This window comes from Astatotilapia calliptera, chromosome 18 (assembly GCF_964374335.1).
Source record: "Astatotilapia calliptera chromosome 18, fAstCal68.1, whole genome shotgun sequence".
In the NCBI taxonomy this organism is placed as follows: Eukaryota; Metazoa; Chordata; class Actinopteri; order Cichliformes; family Cichlidae; genus Astatotilapia; species Astatotilapia calliptera.
In genome coordinates, this window is record NC_137439.1 from 6,964,222 (window position 1) to 6,985,494 (window position 21,273).

The window sequence follows — 21,273 nt, forward strand, 5'->3', positions numbered from 1 at the left end:
GGACTGCAGTATACTCAACTACCAGCCAAACTCACTGACAAGACAGCTTGCTTGTTGGTATTCTTCAAAATGTAAAGTAAAGAGAAAAAGTGGTTAAAAAAAAAGAGCAGGATCAAAGATTTTGACTTGTTATGAACACAAGTCATGACAGAAGTTTTAAAAAGGATCTGCGCATGATGAGTTTTGTCTCAGTGATAGAAGCGTTATGATTATCGTTTCCTAAAATAGACTCACAATTACAACTAATTCACATAGCTGGCAGCCAGCATTTTAACCCCAACACACAGACACACACCAACACACACACAGAGGTGTCAGATTGTAGTAACATCATCAGACTAGTCAGACTCCTTCCTTCCACAGAAAAGACAAAAACCCAATAACAAGGATAATTACACACGTCACATCCTACACTTTTTTTCCCTCATTAACAGGAGTGTGTGTGAAAGACAGAAAGACGGTTGTCCTTTCGCAATGTCACTAATGGTGGGGTTTAATTCTGGATACACTTTGCGATGTCAGGAAGCATTGTGTCTCCGCAAAGAAAGGGAGGGTGGAGAAAGAAATAAAACGACAGATGTCAAGAGTAGAGAGCCCTCCTGGTGCGTCTTTCCTTCTCTGCTCATCTTTTCATCTTTATAGTGACTCTGCATTTTCTCCCAGCCTGCTGTATCTTCCCCTACCGTTTTCATCTTCATCCATCACAAGGTTTCAAACTTTACAATCTCTTTTCTGCCTTACCCGACCCTTTTCTTATAATTTCCCAGATCTTACCACTCTGAATCTTCCAGTTTCTTCTGTGTTTTTTCTAAACCAGGCTCTGTATAGGCAAGGGGAATATTAGTGCTTCATTGCAGTCGCGGATCTGAGTGAAATTCTGAAAACCTCTTATGTGACTGGAAGGCAATAGATTTTAGCTTCTGATGCTCCTAAGACACTCATATTGTGTAACGCTTAGTTCTGCTTACTGGGTAGAAATGTCTCTCGCAGACATGACATAAATATTCAGGTACATGGACAATCAAATTAAATGTTTTCTGTCATTTTGCTACAAGTCCAGCACTGATGTTAAATAATAACCTCGAGAAAAAAACTAAAAGAAATATATGTAAATGACTGTCCACATATTTTCTTGGCCTTGAAAAGTGCACTTCTGCCTCCAGCAATTTTTTGTCCGTGATGCAGTTCTCGCCGTTTTAATGAGCAAAACTCGCTGCCACCGTGTCGCCTTTTCTCTCTCTAGGTAAAATTATTTTAAGTTCATTAGAAGTGCATTTTTGTTTGGCATTCATAAAAGGAACAGAGGGCCATTAAAGACAATTTGGTGTGCGGAAAAACCCCATAAATTATCTGTCTTCCCTCTGTAATTGCTTCCAGCTAAATTGGTCAGCCAATTATTACATTTACTATACAATTTGCATGGTAATTGGCAGGGTTGTCACTCACTTGCTCGCGAATTCAGCTCACGTTCATCTCCTGTCTTTTGCTCTCGACGCCTCCGCCACCCTTCTGGAATTTTCATTAAGTTAAGGAAGAAGTCTGAGCTACTCTGCAAACGCTAAGCTCCTTCTCTAAGAAGCTTCTAGCAATGAATTTCAGTACTTTAAACAGGGGGAACACTTTACTAACGCACTTAGATTTGCTCATTTCGAAAGCACTGAGGATTTTTCCTTGTGCATGGGTGTGATGATTCATGTCCCCTCATTAGTTCTTAAAAGTGTCTGTGAACGAGGTATTTAGCCATTTTATATTATATTATATTGCGTCCAATATCAATTTATTTTTTACACCAAGAAAAAGACACACTGTAGAACATTCCTGGAGGCCCATTGGAGCATAGTGTTTTTTTTCCATGTATGGACAAAGATCAATTTTGTAGAATTGCTTTTCCTTATTTGTTCATGTCAGATGTGTGTAGTGCCTAAACCCGGAGACGCAGAGGTGGATTGTGATGAACTAAAAGCAAGCCATTTATTAAGCATGGAAAATACATTACGAAAGAAACTGAAAACTTTCAACTACATTTGTGAGACGTAAGGCTAGGGCTCGCTGGGAGACATGAGAGGAAAGTGAGCTGCCACCCCGACAAAGGCAAAAGGAAAGAGAGCAACTACACATATACAAAAGGTTGATTAGAGGAGTGGAGACAACTGGAGAAAATGAGACATGGCTGAAAAGAATCATAACAGACGAGTAAAGGAAGCAAAATTCAAGACAATGCACAAGGAACATGGGCTCACCAAAATAAAACAGGAAGTGAAGCTTAATACAAAAAACTTTAACACAGGAGGAAAGAACGCTAAGGGAGGAACTGAGAATAGACTAGCTTTATTGTCATTGTAACAAATGAAATTAAAGGTGCACACTCATTAGAAAAACACAAACATAAACACATGCGTGCACACACAATAGACACAGACATAATGTCCTGTTATCTGGATCTATTGCACCCATCCCTAATTGAACAAACACACTCATGTTATTGCTTTGATGAGTGTGTTTGCTGTTGGATGAAAGCTGTTTGAATCTGTTTGTCCTGGTTTTGAAGAATCTAAACTAAACTAAATACACTAAGTACTACATGAAGTTAATATAAACATTACATAAACCAAGAATCACAATGAACAATTAAATAAGCAACTCCACTGCTGAGTTTGCTGAGGTTCATTTATGTCATTTACTTTTAAAGACTCAACATAAGCATTGTAGCCATCACATTCTTGGTTGTTTGGCTCGAGAACTGACCATATTTGGATTGACCCTATTTAGCACAGAAGTGCTAAATTATCAGCTAAATTAGAGTTCCCGACCTCCTTAGGCATTAACATCAGCACAAAAACTATATCCTGGGAACTTCATGGCATTGATTTCTATGGCCAAGCAACTCCTGTAGGTGTAATGTGTATGTGACCCAGTACTTTTGGCCATATAGTGTATCTGCCAGTTGATAACATAGACATAAAATACTAGAATGAATTAATTACACCAAAACTGGAGCACAAACTTACAACAGTTAACTGAAGAGCAAGTGATAAATAAAAACATAAGGCCATGACCTTAAAGGGACTACAACTACAAGCGTGGTGCAGCAATGTTTATTCTGCTGCAAAGCTGTACATTTTAACAGTCTGCCTGTTATCTTTTTAAACCAATCTCAAGTTGCTCTATCTGCAGTTTTTGGGACTTCTCCATTGGCTTTATTTTTCTAGACCCAGAAGTTGTTGCTTAGATCAGGATGATGATGACAGAAACTAGGATGAGGAAAGTTGGACAATATCAGTATGGTATAGCAGGAATGACCAAAAACAGCCAGGAATGCACAAAGATTTGATTATTAAATCTATGCAAAACTATCACACTTAAGTGAAAAAATACACTTAATGTAACAACTGGAACAGCCGTCATTCTCTCTGATCGGAATAAACTTTGCAAATGTCTGTTATTCTGTAGACTTACAGGATAAGATGACCAAGGTCAGAGCCAATGATTGGACTCTAATTTATCCTTTCTTCTCAGATCTGAGTTGACCTTGCTGTGCTGTTAACTTCCTGAGAACTGTGCAACATTTGTTTTCCAGAAATGATCCAAAATAATCATGGGCTTTAAATCTAAACATTTGAGACAGGACAAACATGAATTGTACCATTCAAAATGAGCCATCCTTGATAAATTTACACCCTCTTGTCCTTTTTCCTCTCCCCACAGATGGATCACGATCCCAGGAACCCAGCCTACATTGCCACTCAAGGTCCCCTGCCCTCCACTGTGGCTGATTTCTGGCAGGTAAACACACACACACACACACACACACAAATACAAATGCATTCACACACACTCATGAAACAAAAATCAATACAATCTCCTCTCTTAAACAAGAGTTAGCCGATTTTTATTAGTGCAGCAAGTCACACAGGAGACCAGCCATTTCTGTGGATGTCATTATTAATCTTTCCTTCACCATAACACTCACTAGCCTCACCACCACTGTTTTTACACACACACACACACACACACACACACACACACACACACACACACACACACACACACACACACACACACACACACACACTGGCCTTCAGTGGGACACATTGTTAATGCAGGGGGTAGCAAACTCTTTTCCCACTGTCCCAAATGTTGGATTGGGTTTGAATCTAAGACCAGGAGATCAATAAGTTATTCTGGCCAGTCTTGGTGTTAGGTGTATGTTGAGTGGAGCAGCAGGGAGGTTGGAAGGAAAGGTCCCCTTGTCAAACAAGTTATATCCCTGCTGGATTCTCACTTGGGCAGACCAAGGAGGGGCACAAAGAAAAAGAAATCTCAGGCTTGCATAGAGTCACTACACTACAGAAGTTCCAACTAATCCAGGAAAGTGAAATATAAAAATCAGTTCATTTGAAATGAGCTGTGTGATATTCATTTTTTGTTGAGATGTGAAAAGTATCCAGAAAAACCAAGAACACAGAATCCAAATATTATTTTCTTGGTTAATTTGGAAATAAATCCCATATTACCACTTTTCTATTTTCTTAATAAACCTTAGTTTTGTTGCATACTGTGCTCTCGAATAGGCTCGCCAATTATTTTTTGGAAAAGGCTTTAAAAAGTTGTGATTAACACAAAAATTTTTGTAGGTACACTGTCATTTGTTAAACTGCCCATTACCACGGCGAAACTGTTTTGGTTCCTGTCATTCCACTGCTGTTAAAAAGCATGCGTGCTTAGCCAACCCACTCTTTATAAATAGAGACTGAATAAAATAAAAATGTCAAATTTGGCTTCATGTGAGCAGTCAAGACGAGTGGGAAGTGCGGTAAGATGCGTGTGCACAGTGGCACATTTATGATTACACAAAAGTGGAACTAAAATAACTTTAGTTTAACAGTCCAGCAAAGTAAGCAAGCAAACAAAATGCTTGAAACGAGGCAGGAGAGGTGAGAAGTTAGGCGTGTGACTTCCGCCTAACAAGCTGAATTTCCATTCAACTCAAGCTGGGTTTCCGTAGTGACAGCGGTGGCGATGTTGAGGTCTTGTCTGGGGGAGCCCTATTACACCACTACTCGCCTCCTTCCTTCTTCCTTTCCACTAATCCCCGTCCAGCTCTAAATAATTCTTTTTCAGGGAAGGAAAAGTGTTGGTTGGTATATTGGTCCTGTTCCTCTTTATTCACACTTTACACCAACATTTCTGCAACGTCCTTCTGTTCCATTTCTGTAGTCCAAATCTTGTTTTTGTCTAGAAATATCTACAGTTTTGAGTGGTACAGAAGGCCAATTTAAAAAGAAAGGACAGTTAACTTCTATATCTGCGAGAGTGGTTTTAGGATGGATGCCCTTGACCTGAAAGAAGTGCACATAATGTAGTTCACATAGGAGTCCCAGTCCTTAAAAAAGCAATAGACTTTCTAAATAGATGTGAACGAGAAGCCACAAAACCAATATGGGTGTCTAAGTATCTCCGTATCAGTCCGCAGGCCTTAGCCTGTAGCTAAAAAGATCATTTAAAGACTTTATCTAAAAGCCTCAGACGATTCCTGCTGCTCATCATGGATTCATCTCAGGTTCATTAAGTAGCCTCTCCGTGCTTTACAGGCTTCTGTACTCAGGCTTTATTCAGCCTTCATGTTGTGTTGAGGCCCAGTTGATTTAACTAGCATTACTGTGTCTTATCAGATTGCTTAATCAAGAGCCGGCCAAGGTTATTACACTGGAAAAAAGTCCAACATCTTCAGAAAGTTTATGTACACAAAACGTTCTAAAAGAGCAGGGCACACCCTTCACTTTTTTTGTGGAAAAATATGGGTTTAAATAAATGTAGCTTTTTAACAAACCTTGAGTTTTAAAGGAGGGAGCTTTTCCTCCAGACAGCAGCAGCAGCGGAGTTTGCACCCTGTCAGCTGAAGCAAATTAACACAATTTCTCAAAAAGTGCACTGTCACATTTTTAGATCCATGAGACTAATCACTGAAGCAGGGAGGACTGAGAGGAATAGTGCAGAGAGGCGCAGTAATTCAAAACCCACCGCAATTAACATCTGCTAAATCTTCGGCAAGGTGTGGCAGCGCTCATGACCGAGCGGCAGGTGCGGCCATCTTTATAATCTAACCCGATGATGTGGGAGCGGTATTGTTTTATGGCTTCTATTAACGGCTGACTGTTACCTCTGAACAGCGTTGAATGGATCTCCTGAGCAAGCCCACCCTCCGGCTGTGAGAATATGACTGCCAGAAGGAAAAATACGACCACAGGCGGGTCTCAGATGTGGAACGACCCAGCTGGGGGAGAGAACAGCCTGAACTGCTACAGCAATTACTTGTCACAAAGCTTTACTTCCTTGTAGTTGCTCACAAAAGTTGGAAACAGCAAGCATGTTTCAAACCAAGATTTTTCTTTTTTTTTTCCCTCGCTCCCGTGAAACAAACACCTCCCTTTCCAAAATGATAGCTAGAACAAAATTTGAACTAATGATGGACCGATATCCAAGAGAGTGGGTGAGTGAGGACACATGTCAGTGTTACTGTTGGCAGGTTCTGGGAGGTGTTGACAGCTTCATATGAGATCTTGTTCCAAATCAAGCTCTCCGCTCCTTCAAGAACATGACTCCTACTCTTAACGCTTTACTTTTGATTAAACTTAGAAGTTTTCAAAGAACATTAAGTAACGCAGAATATTTAGACTTTTGAGAAAGTTTATCTTAAGTGCTGCAAAGAAAGAATAACATACATGAATTCGGAACAATTAAAAACTAAAAATTCATTCATTCTTGTCTCTATCAAGAAAAAATCTACTTCATTTCAAAGGAATAAGGCCTTTTTAAAGAGCTACAATCATTTACCTGCCTGTGTATTTTGTTTGCAGATGGTTTGGGAGAATGGCTGTGTGGTCATCGTTATGTTGACACCTCTTGTTGAGAGCGGGGTGAAGCAGTGCTACCATTACTGGCCAGATGAAGGATCCAACCTGTACCACATCTACGAGGTAAAACAAACTCAAAGAAGATCTGTTATTATTTTCTGTCACATATATATGTTGAATACAAATGTCTGAAACTTGTCTTGATTTTTGTTGTGAATGAGGGCGAAAATCCTCTCACATGTTGTTCAAATCTGCTGTTTATGAAGGGCAGCCAATCAGAAGAAAGTCTTCAATTAGACATTGAAAGGTGCAAAATTGGCCTGTTTCAGGGCTGCACCAATGCCAGTGTATGCTGAACATGATTATTTAGGATGCTACACAGCTAGGCGTTAGGCTACAGCAGTTTTATTCCATTAGCATCTGACTCAGTATAGCATATGTTAGATCCATCTCCTACTCAGGGAACTCAGCCCCACCCCCCACTATAAATATTATGTGACTTTTAGGGCTAATTATCGTATGAACTTGACTGTGACCAAATAAAAAATCAAAGATTATTTATCACAAAGGATTATCGTCTTAATAAAACATGGGATATTAAGTTGTCTTCCACTTGTAATCAGTCAGTTATCACGTGACGTCTGTGTTTTTGTCATCATAATTCAATTTAGAAGTAATTTACTCTTCTGGAATTAGTAAGTACATAAGCCGATCAGAACATTTCTCGACTACCATAAATTTCATGCATGGGGAAATACATGTCTGTCTCCTGCATCCTTCCAGGTGAACCTGGTCTCTGAACACATCTGGTGCGATGACTTCCTGGTTCGTAGCTTCTACTTGAAGAACATGCAGACCAACGAAACGCGGACCGTCACTCAGTTCCATTTCCTGACCTGGCTCAACCAGAACGTGCCGGAGACTAGCCGAACACTACTTGACTTCCGCAGGTAGGGAGCTTCTTCAGAAAGTTTCAGAAAGCTTAAAACAAAACAGCTCACTCTCGTTCCTGGGTCATCTAAAGCTGCTGGGTTTGTTTCCAGTCCTCAGGCATCAGAAACATGTGTATAAAGTCATTTGGCCTTTTTTAGTTTTCAGTGCACAGACCTAACAGTAAAAGAAAAACTGAAAACATCTTGGGGCAAAACACAAAGGGAGTCAAAAACATGGACCAATAACTCTCTCCATCCAGTTTTCTTTCTTACGAGGTGCCGTGGTGTTTACAGCAAGACCATCTGTCCTGCTTTAAGGGTGAAGGTTTCCTCTTATGCATCATAAATGACCATTGACCCTGTGCCGGGGTCCTTTTCACTGTTATCTCTTGACAAAATGGAGAAAAACTAAACAGCCATGAGACAAGGAGCTGTGAAAAGCAGCATTGTTATCCCTCACAGCGATACTACCTACCTTTGAGTTGACTCCTACTCTTTAACCATGGCCTGCACATTGTATGTTTTTTAAACCTATTTTTCTATAGTATAGTATAAAAGTCTTCTTTGCAATTTGCTTAAAGAGTTACTTGAAACTGATTTTCATTTGAAATGCATAAAGTACTTAAGCCAGCTTTTAATGTTGATAGAGAAAGCACTGAGGTTTCAGAAGCCATCAAAGAAACTTTTTGGAAGTTCTCTTCAAAGGCGCCTTTGGAGCAAACCCACTTTGATAACAGCATTCATTTCCACAGCAGAGCTGAGAAACACCTTGCATGATATCATTCAGGAAAAATCGCCACAGTCCGTTTCTTCCCTCGACTTTTGCTCCGGTAGAACAAAGGCAGCCTGCGTTTTCATTTTGTAAGTGTACATAAGAAAAACCAAACTACAGAGCAATGGTAGCGGAACATTTGCTTTTGTGTGCATGCTGTCAGTCTTCTCCACATGTAAATATAACAAGAAGGTACGGATGGGAGAAATATTACATAAATAAATGTTTTTGCAGTGCTTTGCTTTTCTTTTTTGTTTGTTCTGCTTGATATGTTGCAGTGCTTGACTAACTGGAACTCTCACTGATCCTTTTCTTTCATCCTGTGATGAATAGGCTAACTTTCAGGAGCCACACGGCCTTTGGTTCAACAGCCTCTTCCGTTGTCCTTAAGTTTTGGTGTATTTGTTAGCCCATGCAACTTATCTGAAGGTTCTCAGAATTCACGAGTAGGGCATCAGAAGAGCAAAAAAGTCAGAAATCCAACCTTGCAGGAAAATCTTCCAATGCACCTAAATCGCTTTAGCTTCCAAGGCTTGAATTTTGTATATGCAGTTTTATTACAGTTCAGAAACTGGTCAGGCTGTGCCATATATTAAAATCCAGTATGCGTGATGGTTCTTCTCTGGCATTTTATTTAAAACAAAGATAAAGTGAAAGAGTCTAATAGAAGCTCCTGAAGTTGTTTGTTTTCCACCCTCCTCCTCCTTCTTGAGCCACAGAGGCTTTGAAAGGCTTTCGTGATTTCCTTACAGCATAATGGCTTCAAACCTCGCACTTCTCCAGGAGTTTTGACTTGTGATCCTGAGGTGCAGGCAGAAAAATATCTATATATCCTCTAAACATCCTGGGCGCTTTCCACTCGATAACAGTGTAATTCAAAATGCATTGAGGATACTCTTCCAAAGTGATCCTTTATCTCTGGCGCCTTTATAACTGCTCTCCTCCTTTTCCCCTTCGACCTCTTTTAAACTGATATACTGTATTGCCTATTAGGTGTTAGCCGCCCTGGCCCCTTTTCTCTGATTCACTGTGGATTTTCTCAAGTGATAGACCCCAAGTCAGGTTTATATATAGGCCTGGTGTCTCCATTCTGCTGGCGCACATCAATTAGGTGGGATATCAAGAGTAAGAGTTTGTGGTCACTGCTATTATAAAAGGGTCTGGTGGGCGTCACCATACACCATCAGTTAGGAAATATTGCCTTTACTCACAGGGCAGCTGGGTCAGAACACAATGAAGAAGGCACAGAGGGAGATATTTTTCACTTTTATTACAGCAGATATGGTGCTTTCGTAATAGCAACCTGCCCTTTTCTTTATTTTTTGGTGTTGCCTTTTTTCACCTCGGCGATTTGAGGATACCGGCTGAAGTACCTCTCCATCATTTGCGCTTGTGCAGGCATGTTGTTCACTAATCACACCGGCCTGACTGACCCGAAGCCTTGCTTACAACTCCTCTCTGTCCTTCCCCCGTTTTACCAGCTAACTTGCGGTTGCCAGTGTCATTTTTGTGATGTTGCAGCTAGTAATATAAGCCCAGTTGCATAGTCACAAAAGTGATCATTGGAGACTGTGACTCTACAACCAGGGGGCCTCATGGGCCCTCCCCCCAACCCACCCTTTTACTTCTCTTTTTCCCGGTCTTCTCCTCCTCCCCTTATTTTCTCCTTCTTCAGCTCACTCCTCCTTCTCTGTTCTCGCTGTGCCCAGTGACCTGAGATGACCTCTTCCCTTTTTGCTTGCTCATGGTTTGCTTGACTGCCTCCGGTCTCCCCTCCTCTCTCGCCATGCTTCCTTTTCCTCTCTTGGTCGCTTTTGTCTCTCTTGCTCCTGCCCGGTATCTGTCTCTCCTCCCTCACTTAGCTTTAGTCTATTTCTTTTTTCTGTGTTGCCTGGTGATTCCTGACTTAGGGTCTAATACTTTGTCCTTATATAAACAATAAATAAAACTTATGTTTGGTTTTTTTTGGGATTGTCCAGTCATTCATCATATGTGCTGGTATCAGATTCTTATAGTAGCAAAACATAACCTTGAATTTATTATACATGTTTTATAAACCACTTTATTATATACTACTACTGGAGTAAATCATGTAAAATAGCCGTCCATCAATTTTCTTCCACTTATCCTACGTGCAAATTGGATATTTACAGTATATTTTGTTGTGGACGCGTGTATTTTAACCCAAACTGTGGCCTTTTCCTATATGGGTAGTTTTGTTACCTAATTCTAACAAGTCAGTAAATAAAAATAAAATTCTAAAATATCATACTAGCCAAACTCCAGTCTGCCAGGTCTCAGACCATCAACAAAGGATAACATTTCTTTCCAACCTGCTAATGTGGACTTTGCTGGATCGTCTGCATGCAAAGGGGAACAAACTTTACAATCACTTCTATGAGACTGGGCTCCCTCCATCTAGATCCAGCTGATTACACAGTACAGGCTTTGAGCTTTATAAGTCACTTTCACCTTTGCTTACTGGATAGGTTTAGGCACTGAAACTGTATGGTTAGGTTAAGGAAAGGATGAGGGTCTGGATTAAAATGTGCCCCTTTAAACTGAACCCAGTGCATCACAGAACTTGTGCCAAAGACACTTTGTGTGTGAGATGTCAGCTTTTTCAACAACATGGCAGTATTTGACTGAAGTCACTGAAACATATGTATATAGGCTTAGTTGTATCAAATAGGCAGATCTGGGACCAGTTTCATAATGTGGAAATTTGCACGCGCTGTTTACAGGCAGATTGCAAATGGTGGCAGTGTGGCATTTCATGAGTTATTGTCTCTAAAAATACATTTTTAAGTGCTGCAGGGCTGCTGCGTGTCGATGCATGGGTTGTGTAGACATTACTGTGTTTGAAATAATGGAACACACCCAATTAAAAACATGACCTCATATTGCAAATGTGTTGATCGGAGAAATGTTGACCTTGTTGTACATTTTTGGTGGTTTGCAGACAACAACCGGATCTTTCATAATATTGATCCAAAAATGCTAATGCGTATAAAGAGCGGACATATTCTAAGTCTTTCATTTCTGTCCGTCAGCTTGCCAGTCTGTATCTTTCACCATCTCTCTCTGTCGTCATCCACTCCATTGATTTTTTTTCCCACTCTTTTCTGCGCCTCCCTTTCTGGCTTTTGATCCCCCTCTCGCTATCTGGCTAATATCTCTCTTATGGGGCATTTCCTTTGAATCTCACGCCCTTCTACACACCCACACCCGACCTCCCACCCCGCCTACTGGCGATTCTCTGCTGGCTGTTTCCATGGTTACATCACTTTTGATTGTCTCTAGTGAGGTCTGACTTTTCAATTTTAGTGGGGCGGTGGATGAAAATGTGAGGGGAATTTTGGTGATCAGCCTTTGTGTTTTTTAAAACTCAAGCTTGTGTAATGTTGCTTGTTGTTTGCCCTGCAGGAAACACCAGGTAAAACCCACTGCTTATGTCATTTATTTAGCTACAAAGTGACAATTATATAATTATACTTGCTTTTTTTTGCCTTCTTTTGACCTCATGTAATAATGAGATATATACATTTTTAATTCAAGTGCAATAACTCAGGATATGAACAATGAGCAAGACAAATAACTGATCATTACTTTGTACTTTGTACTTCCCACTACACCCTGTTTAAATAAGTGTTTTTAAAGACAGTTATAAATTTTAATAATTAAACATAAATGACCACAAAAACTTCAAGTTCAAGGAAGGAAAAGCATCAAAACTGCACATTTGAAGCTTCTCTCTCTGACTGGTGATGCATAATGGATTATGAAAAGGCCACACACATACACACAGCGTACCTTCACATAATATGTTTCAGATGAATATTGTTATTTTGAGTTTCACCATAAAATAGAATCAGAGATGATCTCCAGCTGGGATCAAACTCGGCCTTTCTGCTGCGTTCTCAGATGGAAGCTGTGAGTTTGTGCAGATCTGCTCACTGCTCTGTTTTTTGATGAACAAGGTGCAAAGTTGTTGTTTTTTAACCCCAGTCTTTAAAAAGAGAGAGAGAAGAATGTGGTGTTCCTCATACTGTTGATGTTCTTTTATGCATGGGTGACAGCAGCCACAGATTGTCCTCCGTTGTGGAATATTATGATGATTTTCTTTCAGATTATAAATGTCTGTGCGATTCCTCATGGTTGTGTTCAACTATACTCATTATGAAATAAGAAGAAGTTAAAAAAACATGTACTATTTCATTTTGCGAATGAAGCATGGCTCTCTGATCTTTTGAAATTTGGTTTAAATTAAACTGTGCAGCACTATTATATGTGCTAGAAGCAAACAGTAAAGCAGGTTTTTGTAACAGCATGTAGATTATGGTCTTACTACATGAGACTATAAATTCTAATAATACAAAACCCAGTTCGGAAAAAGATGTCATTGTGTAATATCTAAATAAGAACAATGCAATGATTGATTGACATATTTTATTTACAACAGAACACAGAAAACAGATCAAATGTTTAGATTGTATAAATGTGACATTCAAAAATAAGTCATTCAGAATTTGATGGCAAAAACATGTTTACTGTAATATCAGTCTGTGGACATCTGGGGCAGGCAGGATAGTTCAGCATCTGAATTCTACTTCAAAGCCGTGCTGTTGTAATGATGCAGCATGCAGTTTAACATTGTCTTGCTGAAATATGCAAGCCCTTCCCTGAGCAAGACGATGGGTGTTGATCTAAAACCTGTATACATCTTTGAGCACTGATGGTGGCATTCCATGTGCAAGCTGCCACAGGAGTACTAATGCACTCCCATACAACCAGAGATGCAGACTTAAAACTGAACCTTTGAAGCTAATACCAAGCCAGATGGTCCCCTCTTCTTTTTTGTCTGGAGGGCACGGCGTCATTGCTTTCCACAGAATTTCAAATTTCAATTCATCTGACCACAGAACAGTTTTCCATTTTGCCTCAGTCCATTTTAAATGGGCTTTGGCATTTCTGGATCATGTTCACAGATGGCTTCTTCTTTGCACAGTAGAGTTTTATCCTGCATTTATGGACGGTGCAGTGAACTGTCTTCAAAGGCAATCATTTCTCAGTGTTCCTGAGACCATGCAGCGATTTGCATGACAGAGTGATGACTGTTTTTAGTGCAGTGTCACCTGAAGGCCGGAAGATCATCAGCATCCAGTATTGATTTTCGGGCTTGCCTTTGAGCACTGACTTTTCACCAGATTCTCTTATTCTTTTTCTGATATTGTGCACTGCAGGGAATGCGATATTGGAAGTGCAGGAACATTATTCTTAAATTCTCCCACAATTTGTACGTGCAGATTTCTGCTCATATTCACATCTGAGAAACACTCTTTAAGATGTCTTTTTTATGTTACTGACCTGCTGCCAGTTAACCTAATTAGTTGCAAAATGTTCCTCCAGCTGTTACTTTTAAGTACCACTCACTTGTCCAGCATTTAATTGCCCCATCCCATCTCTTTTGAGATGTGACGCTGCTGCCAAATCTAAAATTATCTGCAAATATTTGTGTCATGTTTATTTACATTTCAAACGGCATTGCACCTTTTTTGGAATTAGGGCTCTGTTATCAAATTGTCCACTATACCATGGTAGGTGGTATGGGACAAATTGGTGAATTTTATGGCAGTGATAGCCTTACTGAGTACCAGTTTTGACATGTAAAAACATGTAAAACATACTAAAATTATAAGTAGTTTTGTGCAGGATGTTTTTTCTTATTTTTTGAAGCCTAGATGCACCTGTGCTGACTGTATGTGATGCTGTATCTGTGATATTAATCCTCCAGAATCAGGTGTTACTGTTCTAAAGTAATGTTTAGGTTAACTCTTTCCTGTTTTAAATTTTTTCCTTGCAGGTTTTAATTCATCTATGCATGCAATAACCAAGAAGAAAAGTGTACTTACCTTCATCTTTATTACTATTAGTAAATATGCATTCTGTCAGGGAGATAAAACTGAACTGAACCTCAGCTGTGCAACACCATTGGTTTCCCAGTTCAGCTGTTATAAAGCAGATAATTGGCTCCTTAAAGTATTTTTTTCTGTTGATTTCTATGACGGATTTCTTAAGCGATATCTCTCCTTTTTATCATGTCTGTGTTAACACTAACTTTTTCTTTCTGTCTTGTTTTTTTTACAGGAAAGTTAACAAGTGCTACCGGGGCCGCTCATGTCCTATCATAGTCCACTGCAGGCAAGTATGCTAATAACTAAGGCAGAATGCTTTTTATGGTGGCTTATTCATAGGGTTCTAGCTTCTATTCAGTGAATTCAGTATCAAATGCATTCTGTTTTCAGAGAGACATGCTGCATTATGCTGGCAAACTCGCAAACAAGCACAGATCTTTTAAAGTTGCTGGTTAAATTGTTTTAAAGTTTCTTTTTTCAGAGGATTTAAAACTCAAATTGCCCAGGTCCTTTGTGGTTTCTGACCTCCAGTCCACATCACCATTTAATTCCCCACCAACTGCCATGTCACTTGTCAGCATGTGTGGGACGACAAACATTTTAAATGAGAGATTAGCCAAAAAGTTGTGATTTAATTTGACAAACTGTCCGCGGAGGAGGGTAACTTTTAATTGGAGGCAGTTCAAAGCTTGCAGCTTGCCGGTCAGAGCCAGTGGGTGAGAGTGAGAGAGGGTAAATAGAAGTAGGCAGGGTTGCAGCTGTTGTGTTTGCATATGTGTGTGTGTTTTTGTATAATCACATCTGCATACCCCTACCACCTGAGGAAATAACTCAGACCAGTGAGACATAATTAAATCGGTATTTAGCAGAAAAATCTGCCACAGTTTTTTTGTGCAAGCATCCTCAGATGATTGGATTAAAAAAAAAAACTTCAATAACAGATAGCCCTTATGTCTGTCTGCTCACTACTCCACCAAATGATCTATTATTTAATATGGTGCAATGGCTCCACTATGATGAAACTGTACATTTCTCGCTCTAACTGCTAGTCTACACCAGAGTATTAAACCTGCCTTTATGGAGCACCAGCCACAGTAACTTGAACATCCTGAATTTTCTCGGCTACTCTTATGACACTTACTTACTCTGATGATCAACCAAATCCTTCAATTTGACGTGTGTTATTGCATTAGAGGTTTCGAATTTTAAACAGGATTTGTTGGTATGCGACTTGCCGGGCATTGAAATCAACGTAGTTCTATATATATATATATATATATATATATATATATATATATACATATATATATATAGCAGCATTTTGCAATAACTGTCATCTCGAGACACTTTACTGTTAAGTTGAATACCAGACAACATTAGAGAGAGAACCCAGACAATTAAATCTTCCCCTTGGAGAAAGCACATGGTGACAGTGAGGAGAAAGAACCCCCTTTTAACAGGAAGAGCACAGAGAGAACAACATATAGGACTAAACACATACTACAGGAGAGAGCAGACAAAAGTTATTTCCATGTAGCAGTAGCACAGTAACATATAACTGAGAAGTCAAAAGACAGGAATGGATAAGAAATGCTCAATGCTTCATTGGAAGTCTGCCAACAGCCTGAGGGCTCACGGTCACCTAATCGAGCCCTAACTATAAGCTTTATCAAAACGGAAGGTTTGAAGCCTAATCTTTGCAGTAAAGAGGATGTTTCTGTCTCCCAAAAGCAAACGAGAGAGCGGAGCCTGATAGCTGAAGGCTCTGCTTCCTATTCTACTTTTGGAAGCTCGCAAGTGAGCCTGTAGTCTGAGAGCGAAGTGCTCTATTGAGATGAAATGATACTATGAGGTTCTTAAGAAGTGATAGGGCCTAATTCAAGACGAGGAAAAAGGATTTTAAATTCAATGCTGAATTTAGCAAGGAGCCACTAAAGAGAAACTAACATGGTTGAAATATGAGTTGTCTTTCTACTTCCTGCAGTACTGTCACAGCGGTGTTTTAGATCAATTGCAAGCTTTTCAGGTAGCTTTCAGTGCAACAGAATGATAAAGAATTACAATGGCCAGTCCTAGTCCTTTAAAGCCAAGTGTTTCACATTTGATCCACGAGTTTTTGAGACAATGATGTAAAAGTCAATGTGAAATAAACTGCACAATTCATTTTTAAGGAAGAAATTGCACCAAAAAAATGCTGGATGCAGCAGATATGATAAAAATTAAAACTCCTATATGCAAATGAATGTATTATTTTTTATTTTGTCAGAATGAACATTAAACGCTAAATTTTCTGGCAATTATTTTATGGTTTAGGCTTTAAAGGCTTAGTGGTAACAAACATATAGAAGCTAGCATGACATGTTATTGTATAATGGAAATAAAACCTTTGACAATTTGATTTATTCTCCTCCCAAATCATCTAACAATGCCACTGTGGTGCCATTTTACTGTACATGTATGTCATTACAGTAAGCTAATAAAACTAAAAAGAAACTTTATGCAATGTATTATGACAGTAGTAAAAATAAGAAATTAAAATTGCAATGCAAAACACAAATACTTATGTCACTTATGCCACGTGCATGTCTGATTCTCTTTCTGAAATAAATATGAGCACCCACAAAATCTCACTCAATCTGTTCAGTGTTCTTGGGACATATGAGCTTCAGTTTAACATGTATGCAGCGAGTACATGAAAAAGCTGCTATTAGGGTTTGTAGGACAAGTACACGCAGCTATGGTGAGCACAGAGGTTGATATGCATCATTCCTGTTTGAAGTTAATAAGCAACATAATTATGGTGGTAAATTCATTAGTCTAAAAATTATCCTGACAAAAGAAATTAATAATTTGTGCTTACAAACACAATTAAAGACAAAATAAATTTTTTCAATATTTTTAATTTACCAAGTCAGCCTGTCACCGCCTGCACTGCTTAACACAAGATGAACTTTGTTACCCACAAGGGTAACTTTCCTTACTTTTTAATGTGCTTGAAGGCTGCAGTGTTTTCACGTTAGTTTGGTATCACTTAAATCCTCAGTAGGCGGGAGAATGTGAAGCACAGTTGGAGGTGTTTATTCATTTTTGGTCAGTATGATATTAAAGTTTGCATAGATAAAACCATTGCACACATAATTATTGTGTTGCATGTTGCAGCACAAGTGAGCCTAAATGTAATGATGTGACTATGGTAACAAAGGAAGTAAATATCTTAAACATAGTAGGTAAGGTAACGAGTCAGATGTTCCCTGTGATTTGAGTGAAAAAAAACCCTCCACATTAAAAGTGAAATGTGTGGGTGAAGTGTTTGATTCATCCAGTCTGCACCGACGCTGCTCGACATCTCTGACCTCAGCATCCAGACAAACTGTCTTCATCAGAGCTGACTGGCAGGAGAAATTTACTTATGTGATAAAAACAGGTTTCACACCAGCACAGCAGGAAAAAATCTGCAATGTTGGTTTTTTTTAAAAATATGGATTCTTTCTGCGTATTGATTTCCCCTCCCTGCTGAAATGATAAAGTTCACAGTGACACCAGAAGTCTAATCAATCATTACACTAAAAAGTTCTCAACATATAAAGAGCAGGAGACTTTAAATGTGGCTGTAGCCACACAGGAGAAATAAAACGAAGCAGACGCTCTACAAAAATATTGAAGCACTTATTAATTTACATTTCTTGGAGCCGGTATGACTTTATTTACATCTTATCATAGAAGTTTATTTCTCCTATGAAGTGCACAGGTTTTGGTTTCAGACCTTTTGCCAAACCGACTGATTTTTGGAAATTGCACAAATCAACAGTTTTACTTAAGAAGGCTCCTCACTGAGTGAAGTGACCCATCTGTATCTGTGTGGCAGCCATAACAAGAGTGGGTTGAATTCCCTAAATACAGAGGAAAGGTGCTTCAGTGTCTCCTTTGTTACCTCCTTTAGTATATGATGTGCTGAATCAACTTTAATGAAAGGAAAGGAAATATTGCGTTTTTTGAACTTCCAGTTTTTGAAACTGACAAGCAGATGATAAACATTTCTCTGCTTTATTAAAATCTGCATGTTATGGGTTTGCTTCCCAGTGTGAAGCACTCTGTGTATTTAGAAAAGTGCCTTTATAAAAAGAGATCATGATAAAAAGATCAAAGTGAAGTTTGCATTGATTATGTACTCATTTTGAGAGTTTCTGTAATGCCAGCTTTTAGAGGTACCACAAATTAAAAATGTTCTTCAGAGATGCCGAAAGTTTTAATAAAAGCAAGCGTTAGAGCGGATCATCTATTCAGCAGGAGGAGAAAATCTGGGTGGAAAGCTGGGGAATCCATATTTCTTACAGTTGGAGGGCTGACGCTTTTTATGCTGGATATTTTCTGGGTGGTAAGGTTTGAGTGGCAGTGAAGTTTTCCAGTGATTAATGCGCTTCGAATGCATTTAGATGCTTATGAAGACAAGATTCTAACCTCGATTTGGACCGGTCCAAGTACATTCCTAAACTCAAGCAGCCAAACATATCTAAGGCTGCGATAATATAGAGACTGATAAACTTTGATGTTCATGCTGTAGAGACTTTCACTTAGAGCCTCCAAATGATTTTGTCAAAGTCAACTGTGCACAGCCATTTATCACTGTAATGCATGCAGAGGGCAGAGTGAAGCAGTCAGAGTGAGGAGTGAGCACACTGAAGAGCGCAGATGCAGAAATTCAATAATCACACAGCAGCGTTCTCTCTTTTTTCCATCCACTGTGTATTTTTCTATTTCATCTTTCTCTTTCCCTTCCTCCTTGCCTCTTTCCATGTCTATCACTTTAAACAGAGTCAGAGAAGGCAGCAGACATCTTGACATGTTTACTCACAGCCCTCAGGCGTGTGCTGACACACACACACACACACATCACATATCTTTGATCACTTTGTAATGATCCTGGCAAGGTGCAGTGATACGATAGAGCTAAAATCACACCGTAATAACCTGTATAACACACACATGAACACGTGCAAATCTAGTGTGTAAGATCAGAGCATCTCTGTAGAATAGGCACATACACACTCGCAGGCTGCAGTGGCACTTCTCAATTACTGCAGAAAATAACAAAGGTCCCAGTGAAAATGAAATATTCAGAAAGTATGGACCCATGCCAGCATGCACACACACACACACACATACACACACACACATACACGTGCACACACCAGCGCATGAAATAGACTGGTAGGGGTGCAGACATCAATTTTCAACACTTGAAATAAATCTTGGATAGAAAATATTCCCTCCACATACAAAGCAGAGCGTAATTCAGTTTCTGCACACTGTGTTCAGTGTGTTTATTTCAGAATAGACAAACATACATTTGCTCCTATGTCTCTAAAAACAGGTTTACATTTTTTGATGTTTTAAAAAGAACCTCTCAGTCTCTCGTTTCCATAATTGTACACGTTTGAAGTTGCTTATCCCCCTGAAATGGCATTAGAAGACTCGTAAACCTCGACGTATTAAATCTTTCTGATTGATGCTCGCTCGCTTAACACTGGAGTTGGGTCGCGTCTGTCTTCACTCCAGAGGAAAAACAAAGAAAGACAATAACATGAACATGGCAGAGGATACAAAATAAATATAGCAACTGTAAACCTGAAGGTGTTACTCGGCTTTGCAAGCTTGCCAGCAGTCCTGCCAAGTGATCTTATGCTATAAACATTTCAGTGTAATATTTTTTTCCTGGGTTATATGTTATTTAAAATTGTATGAGACACTGAAAGAACATTTAGTCCTCCTTGTCTGAACTTGAAGAAGTCGACACGGTGGAAGAGCTGATTGTGATAATGCGCTGTGTAATTATCTCTAATCAGCTCTCACACTCAGCCGCTCATATTTTTACCTAATCAGTACATAACTGTATTAATGCAGTATTGCTTTTTGGGCATTAACAGGAACATTTAGTGTACCTGTAAAAGATTTTTATTCCTTTTATTCACTCGTATTAATGTTACACTTTGTGCATTTTCCACATCCGTATACGTATGACATCACATAGCAACAGAGTAATGATGTAAATGAACATTATGGAAATTAATGTAGAAGTATAATTAAAAACATCAAGTGACAGGAATTAGAAAATTGCTTAATTGGCGATAAGCGACGATATGACGTTATCAGACAAATTTAATTAATGCTTCTCCGTCTGTCTCTCATCCTCTTGCATTCTCCCTTTTTCTCTCTCTCCCTCATATCCTACTCTCTCTCTCATCCATCTGAGCAGCGATGGTGCTGGAAGAACTGGGACCTACATCCTGATCGACATGGTCCTTAACAAGATGGCTAAAGGTAGGTGTTCCCTATCCTTTTCCCCGCCCTTCCTTTTCGCCCGTGTGGAGAAGGTGCTCAGTTTGCCCTCCCTGTTGTGACTGGAGAAATAAAAAGCACGGCTGTCAAATTATTCCCGCTATCATCAAAGTTATTGCTTTTTGCAAAGTTGGATGATTGCATTGAAAATAATGACATTTAATTAGATCATTACAGTGATGAGTAGCTACGAACAATGACATTTTCCATTAGCACACTCGATCACTCTTACTTTCTGCCTCTGAGCCAGAGAAAACAAGCTGATTTTTAAAATATATTATTAGTTATTTTTTATTAGCTTTTGCTTAATTACTGCAAATGAATATCTGTTTCATTATCTCAGTGGATGCTCCGCTGCTCTGGCACCATGCTGCAGCTTGTTTTTCTCCTGTCTTGCCAACAAAACACAGTTAAACTCAGTAAAATCCAGACAGAGAGCAAGTGTGATTTTCATGACGTGGTGA

General features: G+C 39.3%; 1 protein-coding gene across 1 annotated transcript in view; it reads left to right on the forward strand.

Moving 5' to 3' along the window:
- The window catches only part of LOC113010403 (receptor-type tyrosine-protein phosphatase N2-like), a 215,930-nt gene that overhangs the window by 185,566 nt on the left and 9,091 nt on the right, over positions 1-21,273 (forward strand). The window contains exons 17-21 of the mRNA XM_026149408.2: positions 3,706-3,783; positions 6,858-6,977; positions 7,638-7,804; positions 14,706-14,759; positions 20,727-20,791. Coding sequence (XP_026005193.1) covers positions 3,706-3,783; positions 6,858-6,977; positions 7,638-7,804; positions 14,706-14,759; positions 20,727-20,791 — 484 coding nt within the window. The remainder of the gene's footprint in view (positions 1-3,705; positions 3,784-6,857; positions 6,978-7,637; positions 7,805-14,705; positions 14,760-20,726; positions 20,792-21,273) is intronic.